Genomic DNA, 15719 nt, shown 5'->3' on the forward strand with positions numbered 1-15719 from the left:
ATTAGTCTATAATTTATGTATTGCTGACTATCCATATAATGTATAAAGTTAATAATCATTCTCAAAAATGGAAAGCCAAAGTTGAGTTGTTGATGGATCTACCCAAAATTTTACCATAGACAACAGGCAAAACCTGTAAATGAACATCAGGTACTAGGGCAGGGAATTGCTGTGATTTAAGTGTATCACTCACTCCCAGAAACAAAAATATATATTAAAGGTATTACATAAATATTGAAACATTAAATATTTGCACATGTAACAAGGATGCTAAAAGTGAAGTGAAAAAGTAATCCCTGTACAATATTGTATTTTATTACTTTGCTTGAGAGATTCTGAAAAAAAAAAAACATTGATGTTGAAAGTATTTTGGAATTCCTTTGAACTTCATTGCCTATAATAAGTCCGTCTCTGATAATAAACTGGAAAAGGTGACGTCACTATTTTTGTCATAAACTTTCCAATAAAAATATTTTGCCATTTCCATATTTAAGGAACGTTTTGAACATTAACAGTTTAATTGTACGAAACATTACGTAGACCTTAATTAACATCTCTACCCGCATAATCCGAGACTCCCTGACTCTATCCCCTTCTTTTTGTACTAGTATTGTGACATGTGTAGGGGAGAGTCAGAACTGAGGCCATACTAAAAAGTGGGAATTCAGCGACACCAACTGGTGTCGGAACTCTGTCTACCTTTTACAACTTTATTTCGCGGATCTAACTTTCGAGACGCGAGATGTCAGTATAGGGATGATTCTTCCACAACTTGATCAACATTAAAAGGATATTATCGCCATTTAAACGGTCCTGTCGCCGGCAATTGAAGCATCACTTAAATTAGGTTACCTTCTGGTATAATGCTTCAATTGTCGGCGATAGTGCTTTTTAAATGGCGATATCATCTTTTTAATCTTGATAAAGTTGTAGAAGAAACATCTTTACTGACTTCTCGCATCTGGGAAGTTAGATCCTCGAAAAATAGTTGTAAAAGTAGGCAGAGTTGCGACACCAGATGGTGCCGCTGAATTCCCAACTTTTCAATATGGTCTCCGCTCTTACTCTCCCCTGCACATGTCCCAATATAAACAACAGGGGATAGAGTCAGGGAGTCTCGGATTACTACTTGCACTTACAGGTTCTACCAGTCTGCATAGTTTACTTAATGAACTGTAAAAACACGCGCAGCCTAGAAATTTTGAAATGATATCTGAATCAATGATAAGAAAGTTAAGGTAGTCGGATGAAAAAGTATAGCAGTACAGAAAGGAGAGAAAGAGAGATGAACTGCAAAACCCGAGAGGATTTTCGAAAAAAAAAACGCCCCCAAAAAGGATGCTTAAAATTAATATTTTCCGGAGTGTCGCATGCATTCGTGCATAAAAAAACAGCTGCAGCAGCCCTACCAAACCCTTTGAATGGAATCATTGGAGTAAATTGATGTCAGAAAACGTAAGATCGGAGGAAAATGTTACGTAAGTTTAAATTAAAAAAACGACAAAGCAGAGAAACCATGCGCCCAGTTCGGTCGGACAACTAAAATATCGCAGAAGAATATGGGCTATAGATTTCTCCGAGAGAAACTGCACTCTTACAAAATACCTCATGTAGTATAGTGCTAATGCAGAGTGCAAGACCTGGTGCATCAAATATGATTGAACAATTTAATCTGGGGTCAAATACTTTTTTGAATCTCAAGGGGTGATACTTTGCCACGAGGTCTCATCACTAAAAACTTTGAATTAAAGGTTCACATTTTAAAAATAGGCTCTCTTCATGGTGACCATGAAAATGCTCAAGAAGTGCAGTGGCGGTGGCAAAAAGCAAGTATCTGGCTATTTGAAATGGCTGTAAACCTTGGTTTAGGGAAGGGTGTGTGTACTGACTGAAAAACCACTGGATTTGAGTCCATAATTTGAATCAAATCTTCGACACTTAAAGAGATACAGCAAAATGTAGAATTTTTTTTTATTTAACGTCCCTCTCCCGAGAAGAGTCGACTGTGGATAACTGCAAGTTTAGTCCTATTGCGACACAGGACATCAGTTTATACGATCTCATCCGAAGGACTGAACTCCACATCCCGCAGTGGGAACTGAACTTTGATGTAAAGATCAACTCCTAACTCCGCGACAGGTGAAACAGTTCTGTGCAAAGATAAGACAGCATGTATAGATACTAGTACCCTAGCAACAAACGCAGAAGAAGACACCAGCAGAGGAAGTATAGCAGCCGATACACAGTATTTGTAGACCTCACAAAGACTTTTGAAAGCATCAACAGAAGAGGCTTATGGTAAATAATGGAGAAATTTGGCTGTCCACCAAGATTCATCAATATGTTGCGTCAATTTCGTGATTGCATGCCGGCCTTTTTCTTGATGATGTCAAACAATCTCTCTGGGGTCACAAATGGTGTCAAGCAAGGCTGTGTTCTGGTCGCACCGTTGTTCGGCTTGGCGTTTACAGCCATGCTCACAGATGCATTCTCGGAAAAGAAACTAGGCATTGTCATTTGATATTAAACGGAAGTGGGTTCTTCAACCTGCAAAGTCTGAGAACAAAGACTAAGACCCCACACTGAAAGTCTTCAAGACTTTCTGTTTGCAGATTGCGCCCAAAATACATCTATAGAGGCCAACATACAAACAACTCTGAACAAGCTTTTGGATGCTTGTGACAATTTTGGTTTGACAATAAGCACCAAGAAAACGTAGGTCATGTTCTAACCGGCACTAAACAGCTCTTAAATTAAACCGAACATCTACATTAAATCTGAGCACCTCAATCCTGTGTGGAAATTACATGCCTTTGTTGAGCACTATCCAGAAACGTCCACTTTGGCGATTAAGTCACCTCAAACAAAGTTAAAACCAACTCTGCCTTTTGCCGCCTAAACAAAACAGTATAGCTAGAGCCGTCGTGGCATTACCACAGCAAAGCTTGGTGTGTAAAGAGCAGTTGCACTATACAAATCTACTTTCAGTGAATGAGACCTGGACATTGTACCAAGTACTAGTACATACCAGGAAACTAAAGCATTTTCACAGTGTGTCTTCGGATATTATTGGGTATCAGATGGCAGAAAAATTCCAAGATACTAAGGTTCAAAACCAGACACACATGTACAGCGTCGACACCATACTACTATAATGGTTTGGGCCGTGGATGCATATTTTTATTGATAAATAGAAAGTATGTCAGAAAAACACCATTTCTGTTCGGCCAGCTAGTGAATGGTATACGCTGCAGGAATGGTAAAAAAAAACGTTTTAAAGATTCCCTAAAATTGTCTCTGATTCTATTCTATATTAAACCTACCGCATGAGAAAATCAAGCCCATGATCATAGTGCCTGGGGCTCAAGCGAGAAGATGGGGGTAAAATTATACCAGGAAAAGAGCATCAACCTGGCTGAACAAAACGTGTAAAGCACAAAGACAGAGAAGCGTCCTTCGACACTTCCTTTGGATCCGCTTTTCCAGTTTGAGGAAGGATATTCCATGCGAGGATTGGACTCGTCAGTCGCACTCACAACAAAACACAATAATGACAGACGAGATGAAAGTATGGTCATCATCGATATCGAAAAACTATGGTCATCATCGATATCGAAGGACGAACTATCATATGGAAATGACCTCAGTACAACATTTGTGTCATCTGTAAATAAATGTTTTTGTTTGAATTCATTATTAGACGAATATTGGTATTGGCGATAATTGGATATCCTTACTCCTGCAATGTGTGTGTGTGTGGGGGGGGGGGGGGGTGGGGGGGGTCAATGACTCTCATCCTCTTAGCATCACAGAAACCGGTTAAAGCACCGGACATATGACTCTAGTTTTATCTCAAAGAAGACTTTAATTTTATAAATCAGACGAAGAAACGATAGATTTTTCATGAATGTGACAAATCTTTATTAAATCAGTAAATGGCAAAAAATATGAACGCCAGTTTGGAATAGAGACCAATGTTTGGATACATCCTGACATTGGAAAATGAATAAAACTGACTATAAAGTGAAGGAATGTGAATTCCACTTAACATACCATCGACTAAGCGAACTTGTTTTCATCAAAGAAGAGCTCTCTGTAGAAAGCCAACAAATTCTGATTAACTATACGAGTCAAGATAGTTAACTAAGATTTGGAAAGGTATTAAATGCTACCTTACCAACCGTCCTTTGAATTTACTCTAGCCACAAAGTGTAATCTTGAGTCAAACGACGTTAATAATGATAATATTATGGAAATGCCAATAAACATCCAAACAGAGCAAATCGGTTTTTAAAAAGAAGGAATTGGAGGATACTAGTAGCTGAACAAAACATTTAATTAACAAATAAATGTACAAATTACAAAACATAACTTTAGGTAGATTGTACTTTTTTGTACAATACATTATCACAGTCAAGAATGAGTATGGTATAAGCGGTGCAAATGAACATCACCTAATACAGAAGAAAATACTAATAAATTGAAGTTCATTAATTCAAATGAAATTGATTGAAGCAGTATTAATGAGAACTCCTCCATTAACATGACAAAGGACGTGTACTTTTGATAGTTAAATCTTTGTTCATAGTTTGTCATTAGAATACAACAGTATCACGCATGCGCAATTTATTTTTCCAGTAATATTTCTTTGAACGATGGAAGTTGTTGGTTCAAACTTCTTTTTCAATGCAACCCGGAGTAGTCAGATTTCAGTTCCAATCTAAGGCCACGTGACATATAAGGAGATAAACCATAGCTACCATTGTAGTCACCAACATCAAAGGAAATCCCACCCTAAAATAAAAATATAACATGCTGTAATAATGTAAAACATAAACAGAGTATACGGTATGTACTAGTTCAACGAAACTTCAATGAATGTCCTAAATATAATACTTTACTTGAAGAATTCTTTAAAGCTGAAGCCATAGCCATGTTGTTCTGCAATGCCAGCACAAACTACATTAGCAGAGGCACCAATCAACGTTCCATTGCCTGTGAAGGAAATATGAATTGATAACATGTTGTTAAACGTCCCATTTGAGAATTCCCTGCTTCAGGTGAAGCTTTTCATTGATTACATACCTCCTAAACATGCACCAAATGCCAAGGAGAAAGTGAGTGGAAAGATGGGTATATCTTGATCTTCACTTAATTTGACCAATACAGGAATCTGAAACAAAGCATATTTATGGCGCTTTAATTGCCTATTTCAATAAGGTATTCATACATTTTGAGTGAGTATGTAAAATATTTTTGAGGATGAAGATTATTACATTTTTTGTTTCACTCCATATCTACTATATCATTAGCATGTGAGTGTGTTAAGGGTATTAAGATTGAAGACTACTGGTGTTTACCATAGCTGTGGTATACGGAATGTTGTCTATAAAGCTGGATGCAATGGCCGAGACCCACAACACAAGGAGAATTGCGACAGAGTTTTGCTGCGTGCCTTTATCAAGTCCACTGATTAGGTCACTGACTTTGTCTCCAATCCAATCGATCAGCTGAAGCTCTGTCAAAGCCTGGACAGAAAATGAAAAAGGCGCACACATTGTAAACTGTGCATTTTAAAAACAAAGAACATAAAGCAGATGGAAAAATAAAAAAAATATATAAAGAGAGAATAGCGTTGGTGGAACCTTCAAGACAAACGCAAATATGAATCAATTGGTATTTTAATTCAGCTGAAAAAATTTGCAGAACTGAATTTCTTCACCTCCATTAAAACAAAGAGAGCAGCGAAGAAGATTAGAGTGGCCCACTCGACCCTGTGAAGAATATTTTCCATTTCTTTGATATCCGCCACTACCAAGAGAAATATCGCTCCCATGACGGCGATCCAACCTGTGGACCAATAGCAAAATAACTGATCAAAATGAAAGGTGGATACAAACAGAGATTTTGTCACATAGGGTAGTAGTAGGTGAAACTTACCAAGACCTATGTGCATGCTATCGATGAAGGAATGGAGAAAGAAACAGAGGATGACCCCCGTCAAAACAATACCAGTCTTGACCAAAAGCCATCGGTCAGTGATATAGTACTGCAAAGGAAAAAAATCCCTGAAAAGGTTTCACTGGCACATTCTTAAATTTTTAAAATTGAATACCTTGTTGCTTTGCACATTTTTTTGCTCTAAATATTCCTACCTTCCTTTCAAGTTCCTTCACATTTTGTTGAAAGCTTTTCTTCTCTGATCTTCTGCAAGAGATTTTCGACAAGATTTAACGTTTTTTCAGTATTATACATGTAACAAGTGGACATTAAAAAATTTATTTTCTTTTACAACAGTTTTAATGTTCTTCTAACTTCATCCTGTAGATTTGTCTGATGAGAGCGTTCTCCCTCTGTGCCGCCTTCTGTTGGAACAGTGCCTTCATGATGCTCTCCTCTCTCGACACAACAGACACCCGCGCAGCAGCTCGCTTCCAAAGGTCAATCTCGTGTTTTAACTCTGTAAGAAATATTACATTTTTGTCAAAATCATCTTACCCCTCTCTCAAAATCTACAGATTGATGACAACTTTTTCATTGTTGTCTAGATTGGGTTTTGTGGAAACCAAATTATTCGGAGAGAGAAGCAGATGTTTTCCTTTACCTGCTATTTCTGGTGGGTCCTGATTCTGAAGTTTGGTGATGTCACGATAAAGGAATCGAAGGGCACCATATCCCACAATACTGACAAATAGGATGCCAACAAACATGTGAAGAGTAAAGTTGGAAAATTCTATACCCTAGAAAAGATAAACGGTAATTTAGCTTCGTATGAAATATTTTGCAATAAATATCCAAACCAGGATGCATATGCTCAGCTTCAGGAGGAAGGAACCAGGGTTGATAGCAAGAAAAGAATGCATTAAGGTGGTAGTCTTGTGAGCATTGAAGGGATGTGCATATACATGTATGTGTGACTGATATAAGAAGCGTGCCCTTTCTCTTCACTGAAAACGTTGTCTACCTACTTTGTTTCCCATATCCGAGTTAGATACAATAATGACATTTGGTGGGTCACCAATGGCTGTGGCAGTACCACCAATGTTTGAGAACAAAACTTCCGCTATTAAAATATTTTTGGGATCCAAATTCAGAACCTCGCACAACCTGGAAGATCAGCATCAAACTATGTGTGAGATTATCAAAACAATCCTTGTAGTAATGGTGTAAAGCATTTTATTATCACTAACCTTATTGTTACAGGAGTAAGGAGAAGAACTGTTGTGACGTTATCAAGGAAAGCCGACACCACGGCACTGAACACACAAAGCAGGGTAATCAATGGCCAGACCTGCCCCTTTGCCAACTTATAGGCCTGTAAATATATAATTAAAACTGCCATAAACGCAACAAAATACAAGTCAAACCGTGACTATCCACTGATAGATAAGCTGAAAATTATAGCAGTAAAATGACAATAGAAACCTGTAGTGCGCATGAGTCAAAAAAGCCTGTTTCAGAGAAAATGGAGACTATGACCATCATTCCAAAGAGGAGCATCAGGGTCTCCATGTCAATCCAAGCGATAATGGCGGCTAGATCAGGGCGCTGAAAAAGAGCAAGAACATAAAATAGCATAATACTCTGATGCAATTCAGACAAAGCAATACTTTAATGAATTACTAGATAGTGCAAATTGTGATAAAAGTACAAGGGTTATATGGGACGATTACCTTGTGAAAAGAAGATAAAACCGCTATGGCAGCAAGGGATCCAAGTATTGCAGCCAATGTTCTATGCACAAGCTGAAAAATAAGCCTATTAATTATATAAAATTCCTATGTACTTGATATAAATTAAGAAAAAAATTGTCAAGTATCGAAAATACCTCAAAAATAATCATAGCATAAACAAACAGCAGGATGAGTGCGGCATAAACGATCTCCTCTGTCGGTAGTTCTTCACCTCTCCATAGCAGGGGGACGCTTTGGTTCGATGTCAGCTCGAAAGAAATGTTTTCTGTTCTAAAGCAATTATGCAAGCAATAAAACGATTATTTTACTCAGTACATATTTACAAATGTATGCAATCACAGATAACGAAGCTCATCTCAGAGGTTTTCTAAGGTGGGGGAAATCTCAATAAATGAATGTTCAATAATGTATGTGTCACTTGCTGCATCTTGAACAGTATTTCTATGTAAACATTTAACTCTAGTTGGTTCTAGCCATTATTGATGCAATTTTGATTAATATATCACATAAAGTAACTTGAAAATGGACCTGCTTAAAAAGTTTAATCTGGCAGCGTTTCTGCCTAGTTCAGTTACAACATCTTAAGAAAGTCTGGTGACATTAAATGCATCATTTGATCCTTACTCAAAATGTAAAGATCGGATGCAGCATCCGAAGAAAACCTGGTGGAGTACATTCTTGTATGTGACAAACATATGTTTCATACATGTATATGCAAGTTCAATTTGAGTAGGGTTAATAATAATGTGGAAATAGCAGAAATAACTATAACTCTTCAATTTTGAGAAAATATATCAATTGCAATATTCAGTTTGATACTTTGCAAGGCTTAACCTCGGAATCGACCTGTCCCAGGAACTCCAGACCACTCATCCAGAATCTTTAGTACAGGTGCAGCAATCGAAGCATCCCTTGTAACGCATATCAAGGTGCATTCTCCATGAAAGTTTGGTTTAGATGGAGCTTACATGTAGTTGGAAATGGATCTGTTCCAGAAACGCATAGCCCATTAAATCACTCGGGAAATAAAAGTAGAACACAGCATCAGCAAGTTGGGTGGCGTGCATCCCAAAATTTATGTACATGTGTTAACCAGAACCTGCTTCAAAAACTTAAACCATCAAGAAAATGTTCGTCAGATGCAACAATCAACGCCTATCGCCTTGAAAATTGTAAATGAACCTGTCCCATGAACTTCAAGAGAGTCACGCATCCGAAACATAAAGCAGATGATTTACTGGTAGTTTAAGCAAGACAGAGTGTGCATGAAACATGGAAATAAAGAAAAGTATTCAAGATCAAGAGTCCATAAACAATACAAAATAGGAGCAGAGAAAACATGGACCTCCAAAACATCGGAGGTGGGATCAGGTGCCATGGAGGAGTGAGCATCCCCTGCTGACCGGTCACACCCGCCGTTTGCTCCTTGTCATGATTGAGAAAACCACGGAAAAACCATAAATGCATCATCTTTGCAAGTTTGCAAGCGCTCGTATTTTCTTTATCAACATCACTCAACTAAACCATTCGCAGTCAGGTGTAGCATTCATGCAGTAGGTCCATCCCTAGATGCATCATCTATGGTTCTGGGAATTTTCAGATTTTCAAAGCTACCTGCTCCTTCCCCCTCCCCTGAAAAAATACGGAAAAAAGATAGATAAATACTATCTAGAAACAAGAAGAAATTAAATCTCAGTACTCGCTCTTGCTTGTAAATTTATGCTCCAGTTCAACAGTATCTTCGTTGCTCAGCATAGTGGTATTGATATTTAAAGTCCAAGTTTCACTCTGAATAGAAGAAAAATAAAAACGGTCAAAAATGCAGAAGACAAAGATACGCAACTGCGAGTTCGGTTCTACTTGTATGTTCCTGATGACAGAAACCAATAACAAAGTTTACCTTGTTTCCTGTACCCACGCTGAGGGGAATTGTCATGTTCTCTTTTGATTCTGATATCGGTCCTTTTAGAAATAATCTAACAGGATGTTCATTGGATTTGAATTGTTCATCTTTAAGAAATAAAGTTTAATATACGCATGTAAGTTCAATATTAGTTAACAATATTTAATAATGATATTTTCTCTCTTTAATACATTAAGAAAATGGCATACATTTAACCTCATTTCCAAGACTCAGCTGGCGCCATGTCTTTTCGGACTCTTCTGCCGTCATAATGAAAATCTAAAGAAAAATAATAATCAGGGTGAATCTAAACATACCTGATGAATATGTAATGGTGGATTATCAAATAATATTTAAAGAAAAGTAATTTTCTATGAACGTACACAGCAGGTAAAGGTAATGGCGACCAGAATTAATATCTTCAGGTGGTTAAGTAAGGTCCATTTGTTCCTCAAGCTGAAGTACTCCTTTATACTCTCTTTGTCAATGGCCGTCTCTTCTTCTTCCTCGTGCTGGACAAATGTATCACTGTTTCCTCTTTATACAAAATAGAAAATAGTTATTATTGAATTCAAAATAATTCGTTAAGTGTTATTTGAATTTAAAATAGCTGTTTTAAAGTGATATTTGAATGCAATTATGCTGTTAAGATGTTTGCTGAGCGGCTCTGTGATGCATGCAGTGTGTGTGTCTGTCTATGCTTGTCACAAAATTACCCTGGTCCTTCAGGTTGGGGGTTAGAGGCAGGGCTTAAAACCCTGTCCTGTAAAAAGAGAAAGTTATGGAAACAGCATAAAAAACTTCACTTCGGCGTGTGAAAAGCCTTCTGAATACGATGAAACTGGTATAATGGTAATGAAAGCCAAAGGAACTTTACCAGCAGAATAAGGGAGGACCTACATACCACAAACACCAAGAATAGGACATTGGAATGTGAAAACAATGTATGAGACAGACAAAATGCACAGGTAACATCTGAGATTCGACAATTTAAATCCCATGTCCTAGGAGTGAGTGAGAGCAGATGGACGGGACCTGGAAAGATGAAAACAAACCACCGTAGAACTGTCCTCTATCCTGGGACAGAACCATCATACTCAGGAAAGGTGTAGAGCGGTGCTTGATGGAATGGAAGTTTAAAAATGATTGATGAGCGGAAGATTGAAGGGCACGCATATCAATATATACCACATTAATACAATGCTGCGCACCAACTAATGACTGTAGTGAAGACAAGGACAACTTCTTGTCAGCTACAGGCAGAGACAGAGAAGACCCAACGGCACGACCTCCCTATCATCATGGGGGAACTCATTGCAAAGGTCCAATAGGGCAACACCGACACTGAAAAAGTTATGGGAAAGCACGGGGTTTATAACAGGCACAATACTGGCGAAAGGCTGGTAGAGTTCTGTAATATGTATAACCTAGTGATAGGAGGAACCCTCATCACACATCGTGATATCCACAAGCTGACCTGGAAATCACCAAATGTCAAACGACAAAAACCGAGAGTGACCATCTGATGATCATTGGCATGCGGAGACGTTCTTTATTACATGTTAGGGTAAAAAAAAGAGTGACAAGATTCATCAAGATCAAACTGGAAAAACTGAAGCAAGACCTAACATACAATTGCGCTTTTGACATTCAGAGACTGTGTTATAATACCGTAAAATTGTCTTCTTCGGAGATTTAAGAAACAAAGTCCAAAATTTTGCAAGAAATATCGGATAAAGGTGAGGAAACCAATGTGGACAGCATATGGAAGCAAGAACACTGAACACTGAAAGCAACAAAAAGAAACCGAACCTTTGGAAGACAAACACCAACAAAGACTGGATCCAGCAGGAGACTCTGATTGCTATAGAGGAGAAAAAAGAAATCTAGAAAAAATGCTGCAGATCAAGTCTCAAAGACTGCTTAAGACACAAGAGGATCTGTATAGTGAGGCCCACATGAGAGTCAAGAAGCTTGTACTCCGTGACAAGATAGATCCCATGGACGAACTTGCAGCTGAAGCAGAGGAGGTGGCAGAACGGGGTGATACAAGATCACAAAAAAGAGTGTGGTATTTAGAGGAAACTTAGGAGAACCTATCAAGGACAAATACGGAACATTGCCGCGAACAAATAAAGAACAAGAAGAGATTTACACGGAACATTTCCGCGAAATAATTAATCGACCATCACCTTAAGAAACAGTTGGCATGCCTGAAGCCACAGAGGATCTGGATTTTACTGACCCTCCAACTAAGGATGAAACAAAATTTACAATGAAGATCTTTAAGAATGGGAAGGAAGAACCAGGATGTGGCAATCTTAATGCAGGGCTTTTTAAGGTAGATCTTGGAACAGCAGCCACTATACTCCAACTGCTGTTCATGGCTGTGTGGGAAGGAGAGAAACTATACCTAAAGACTGGCGTACAGGGATGATTGTCAAGATTCCGAAAAAGAGCCCTAAGCGTTTGTAAGACTGCTTGTAACTGGAAGGAAATCACTCTATTGTCAGTGCCAAGTAGGATCCTTGTCAAGATAATCATTAATAGAATACCAGACGCTGTTGACACTGTACTGAGGAAAGATCATGCAGGATTTAGGAAACATCGAGCATGTACTGACCAGATCTTTGCATTCTGCAACATCATAGAGCAGTGCACAGAGTGGCAGAGACAACTGTATGTAAACTTTGTGGACTTTGATAAGGCATTCGACAACATACACTGAGATAGCCTCTATAACACTCTACGTCATTATGGTACTAGTATTTCATTCAAACTGGTGCACCTTATCAAGAACTTTTAAAATAACATCAAATACTTAATAAATAGGATACAAAAATACTTTCTTCGATGTTAAAACCAGAGTCAGACAAATATGCGTGATGTCTGCAATATTATTCAACTTGGCCATCGATTGGGTCATACAAAACACGCTTTAAACCAACGGACAGCAGGTGGGGCTACGTATCTATACGAAGAAGACAGAGACAATGACACTTTATGTGGAATTGCCTGTTCCTGTTAAGGTCAATGGGTGAAAAACTACGCCAGACGGACAACTTGATTTACCTGAGTAGCATCATCAAACCAGTAGACGGCACAGAGGATGATATCCACAACAGAATGGGCAAGACCAGGGGATTATTTAGAGAGGTTAATAAAATCTGGAGGTCTGCATAGTCTGTATAGGTCTACATCATCAAGAGGAAGTTTTACCAGAGTTATGCTGCAACAACTCTCCTATATGAATCTGATCTGAATGCTGGACAGTAACAGAGACAGATCTTAGCAAATTACGATCCATCCATACTACATGCCTCCGTCATATATTCAGGATATTCTGGCCCGAAAAGGTAACTAATGAATACCTGCTGAGCAGGCGCAAACTATAGCTGCAGAACATCCGAATTTTCTCAAGCAGAGAGCATTTTGTGAAAACAAGAGGACATGGGTACCATCATTACCAAACGCCGATGGAGATGGGTATGACATGTTCTAAGAAAATTTAAGATCCCCAGTCTACAAGAAGAACAACCCTGCACTGGACACCAGAGGGCAAAAGAAAGAGAGGGAGGCCAAGAACACCATGGCGAATGACGGTTGAAAGCGAGATAAAAGCCATGCACATTGACGAGACTGGCCTAGGATAGACAAAAGTGGAGGAAGTTTTTTTTTTCTGCTCTACACATCACAAGGGAGGAGGGGGGGTGTAAAGGATGATGATGATGATATTTGATATAAAATAAATTAAATTACATGTACTAATTTAAATTGTGTTGTTAATTCCACAGGCGCCTGTGGTCAATTCATTTTTGAATTTCAAATATGTTGACAAGTGATACTAATAATTGAATTTCAATTATGTTGTCAAGTGAGTTCTGAATTTAAACCAAGTTGTCTTGTGAATTTTGAATTTAAAGTATGTTGTCAAGTGATATTTGAATTTAAACCAAGAGTCAAGTAAATTTTGAACTGATATTTTAGCTCACCTGATTACACCCATGAGGGGCGTGGTTTCGTCATCGGTCCTGCTGCCAAAGGGGATGACTGACGCCGCCCTGTATTGATGATTGGGAAGTGTCAAAGTGGACTCCTCCTTTGTTGGATTAGTGGGTGGGGTCGATTTTGGGCGATTAGGACGATTATAATGCAGAAGAGTCTGCAGATCAGACGTGTTTGATTCTCCTGTCGCCATTGTATCTACTTGTAAAGGGGGAAAAAGGAATGACTTAAAAATGACGATGTGTAAGCCATAATTTGACATATTTTTATTTCAGATCTCAAAAAAAAAGAAAAAAAAAATCACCAAAGAGCATAATTTTAGACATGTCCTGCGAAGTGTTGTCCATCGGTCTTGTGAGTCATTCCAAAAAGCAAATCGAGTATAATGAGTTGTTTTGTTCATGGATACAGGAAATGAAGATACGTGCACAATAATTAACAGGGAATGCTCAGTGGGATTCTTTTAGAGAAACTGTTTTTCGTGATTTTCTTTTAAAAAAAAAATCTTTCTTTGCGTATAGAATTTATACTTCCTCAAATTCTTTAATTTGGGACGATTTCTGTTTTTATAATTAGGAATACTGGTACTAATGCAGTTATAATTAATATTTTTATTTTGGTCTGTTTGTCAATCTTGGGGCCAGGTTGGGGGGAATTCAGAGGAAACACTTATGTGCAGTATTACTGTATTGTAACAGCATATATGTTCCAATTTAACAGCTTTATTACGACCATAGTACATGTATAAATGGCACGAACGGGTTGTCAAACATAGGTCAAGGACCCACAACTTGATTTAACACATTGGAAATGTGTTCCTTAATAATTATTTCTTAGTGTATCGCCTATATAGTCAGTAAGGAAGTCCAAGGTCGGAGCTTCCTTAGTCTCCAGTACTCTGATATAAAACCTATACTATGAAATCCTAGGTTTCAACCTCTTCTTGCACAATAATTTGATGTAGAAGCTATCCTTGACATCAAAAGTTGCAACCGTTCCTTACTACTCTTCGGTCACTTGCCATATTCTGCTGAATAAAAACCTAGACCTATAAAATCCAAACTTCGTGGCCCTTGGAACCAGAAGGGGGACACCCCCCCCCCCTGCAATAATTTTGCCGAGTATATAGTGAACTATAGAGGGTAAAAGCTACTTTATGAATGTACTCCCTCTATAATTACGTCTCAAGGGATCTTTGCTTTATAATGCCCATCCAAACTGAAAATGTTTGCCCCCCCCCAAAAAAAACCCCCTGAAATTGCTTCCTACAGTCTGATATTGTACTTTCTTTGCTACTCCTACTTCGTTACACATTTTTTATGCCTATAGACTTGCATGTCTTTTTTCTTCACCTCTGGAAATGAGAGAGAGAGAGAGAGAGAGAGAGAGAGAGAGAGAGAGAGAGAGAGAGAGAGAGAGAGATCATTGTGATTGTGATCCATGTTAATATAACGGTTCAAGAACAATTTTTTTCCCATTCCGATGTGTCTTAATTACTTTTATGGTATGTTTCGCTTTATTAGGCACAAACTGTATTTAATTGTTTATCACATGTCGATTTCTTAAAATTAAAACACAAATTTTGATTAAAAGCACGGGGTTGCATTTATCTAAGTGATAGTCCTTTACTAGAAAAGATGAATTCATGTTGACTGAATAAATAAATGAGAAGTCATCCATTTTGTTGTTGTATATTATAAACATCTCTGAGGCTTACTTACCAAAGTTCACTATTTGTTTACTATCGTGACATTTATAATTCTGTATCCCTGTGGTTCCTTGGTAGCAAACTTTGTAATCACTCAAAAATCACCATTCTTCAAAATAAAACGGAATTTTTAGCGATCTATTGTTTTGAAGCTTCCTGATTAATTTACGTAGCTGCATGCTATCAATAATTTTATCTGTCGCATGTGATGATAACTGAGATAAAGACCTATAAACAGCTTTAAAGGAATACCAACATATATTCAATAATTCAAATACGTATAATATACGTATGATCTATCTCTGAAAGACCAAAATTAATTGAACATCTTTTTCGTTGTTGCTGTACTTCTTGAAGTTGTGCAGTTCAAAAGGTTTATAAATTTACCCCCTTGAAGTTAAGCCTTTGG

At 37.9% G+C, this 15719-nt stretch overlaps 1 protein-coding gene across 3 annotated transcripts; it reads right to left on the reverse strand.

The window, feature by feature from the left end:
- Positions 1 to 4567: 4567 nt before the first annotated feature.
- LOC134275712 (P protein-like) lies at positions 4568 to 15495 on the reverse strand. 3 transcript variants are annotated; one of them, XM_062757981.1, is made up of 20 exons: positions 15324 to 15495; positions 13590 to 13800; positions 9981 to 10134; positions 9807 to 9876; positions 9595 to 9704; positions 9394 to 9482; positions 7829 to 7964; positions 7674 to 7745; positions 7426 to 7548; positions 7191 to 7315; positions 6969 to 7107; positions 6605 to 6740; positions 6316 to 6460; positions 6156 to 6207; positions 5941 to 6049; positions 5723 to 5850; positions 5361 to 5528; positions 5086 to 5173; positions 4902 to 4995; positions 4568 to 4794 (listed from the first exon to the last, which is right to left on the reverse strand). In XM_062757981.1, exons 2-20 carry the CDS (start codon positions 13793 to 13795, stop codon positions 4710 to 4712), a joined length of 2229 nt encoding a protein of 742 aa, XP_062613965.1. In that variant the 5' UTR covers positions 13796 to 13800; positions 15324 to 15495; the 3' UTR covers positions 4568 to 4709. The 3 variants fall into 3 exon arrangements, with proteins under 3 accessions (XP_062613965.1, XP_062613966.1, XP_062613967.1); XM_062757982.1 differs by having other exon boundaries at positions 13590 to 13803; XM_062757983.1 differs by lacking the exons at positions 6969 to 7107; positions 7191 to 7315; positions 7426 to 7548.
- Positions 15496 to 15719: the final 224 nt, after the last annotated feature.

This window comes from Saccostrea cucullata, unplaced genomic scaffold (genome assembly GCF_032062105.1).
Source record: "Saccostrea cucullata isolate Sc308-1 unplaced genomic scaffold, CSIRO_AGI_Scuc_v1 ctg419, whole genome shotgun sequence".
NCBI lineage: Eukaryota > Metazoa > Mollusca > Bivalvia > Ostreida > Ostreidae > Saccostrea > Saccostrea cuccullata.

What these genes read in the sequence shown, in the direction of transcription:
- LOC134275712 (XM_062757981.1), bottom strand. Translation starts at nt 13,795, where the DNA reads ATGGCGACAGGAGAATCAAACACGTCTGATCTGCAGACTCTTCTGCAT. An exon ending in GCGTGGGTACAGGAAACAAG is followed by an intron (nt 9,483 to 9,594) that starts GTAAACTTTGTT and finishes TCTTCTATTCAG; the next exon opens with AGTGAAACTTGGACTTTAAA. An exon ending in AGACAAATCTACAGGATGAA is followed by an intron (nt 6,208 to 6,315) that starts GTTAGAAGAACA and finishes AATCTCTTGCAG; the next exon opens with AAGATCAGAGAAGAAAAGCT.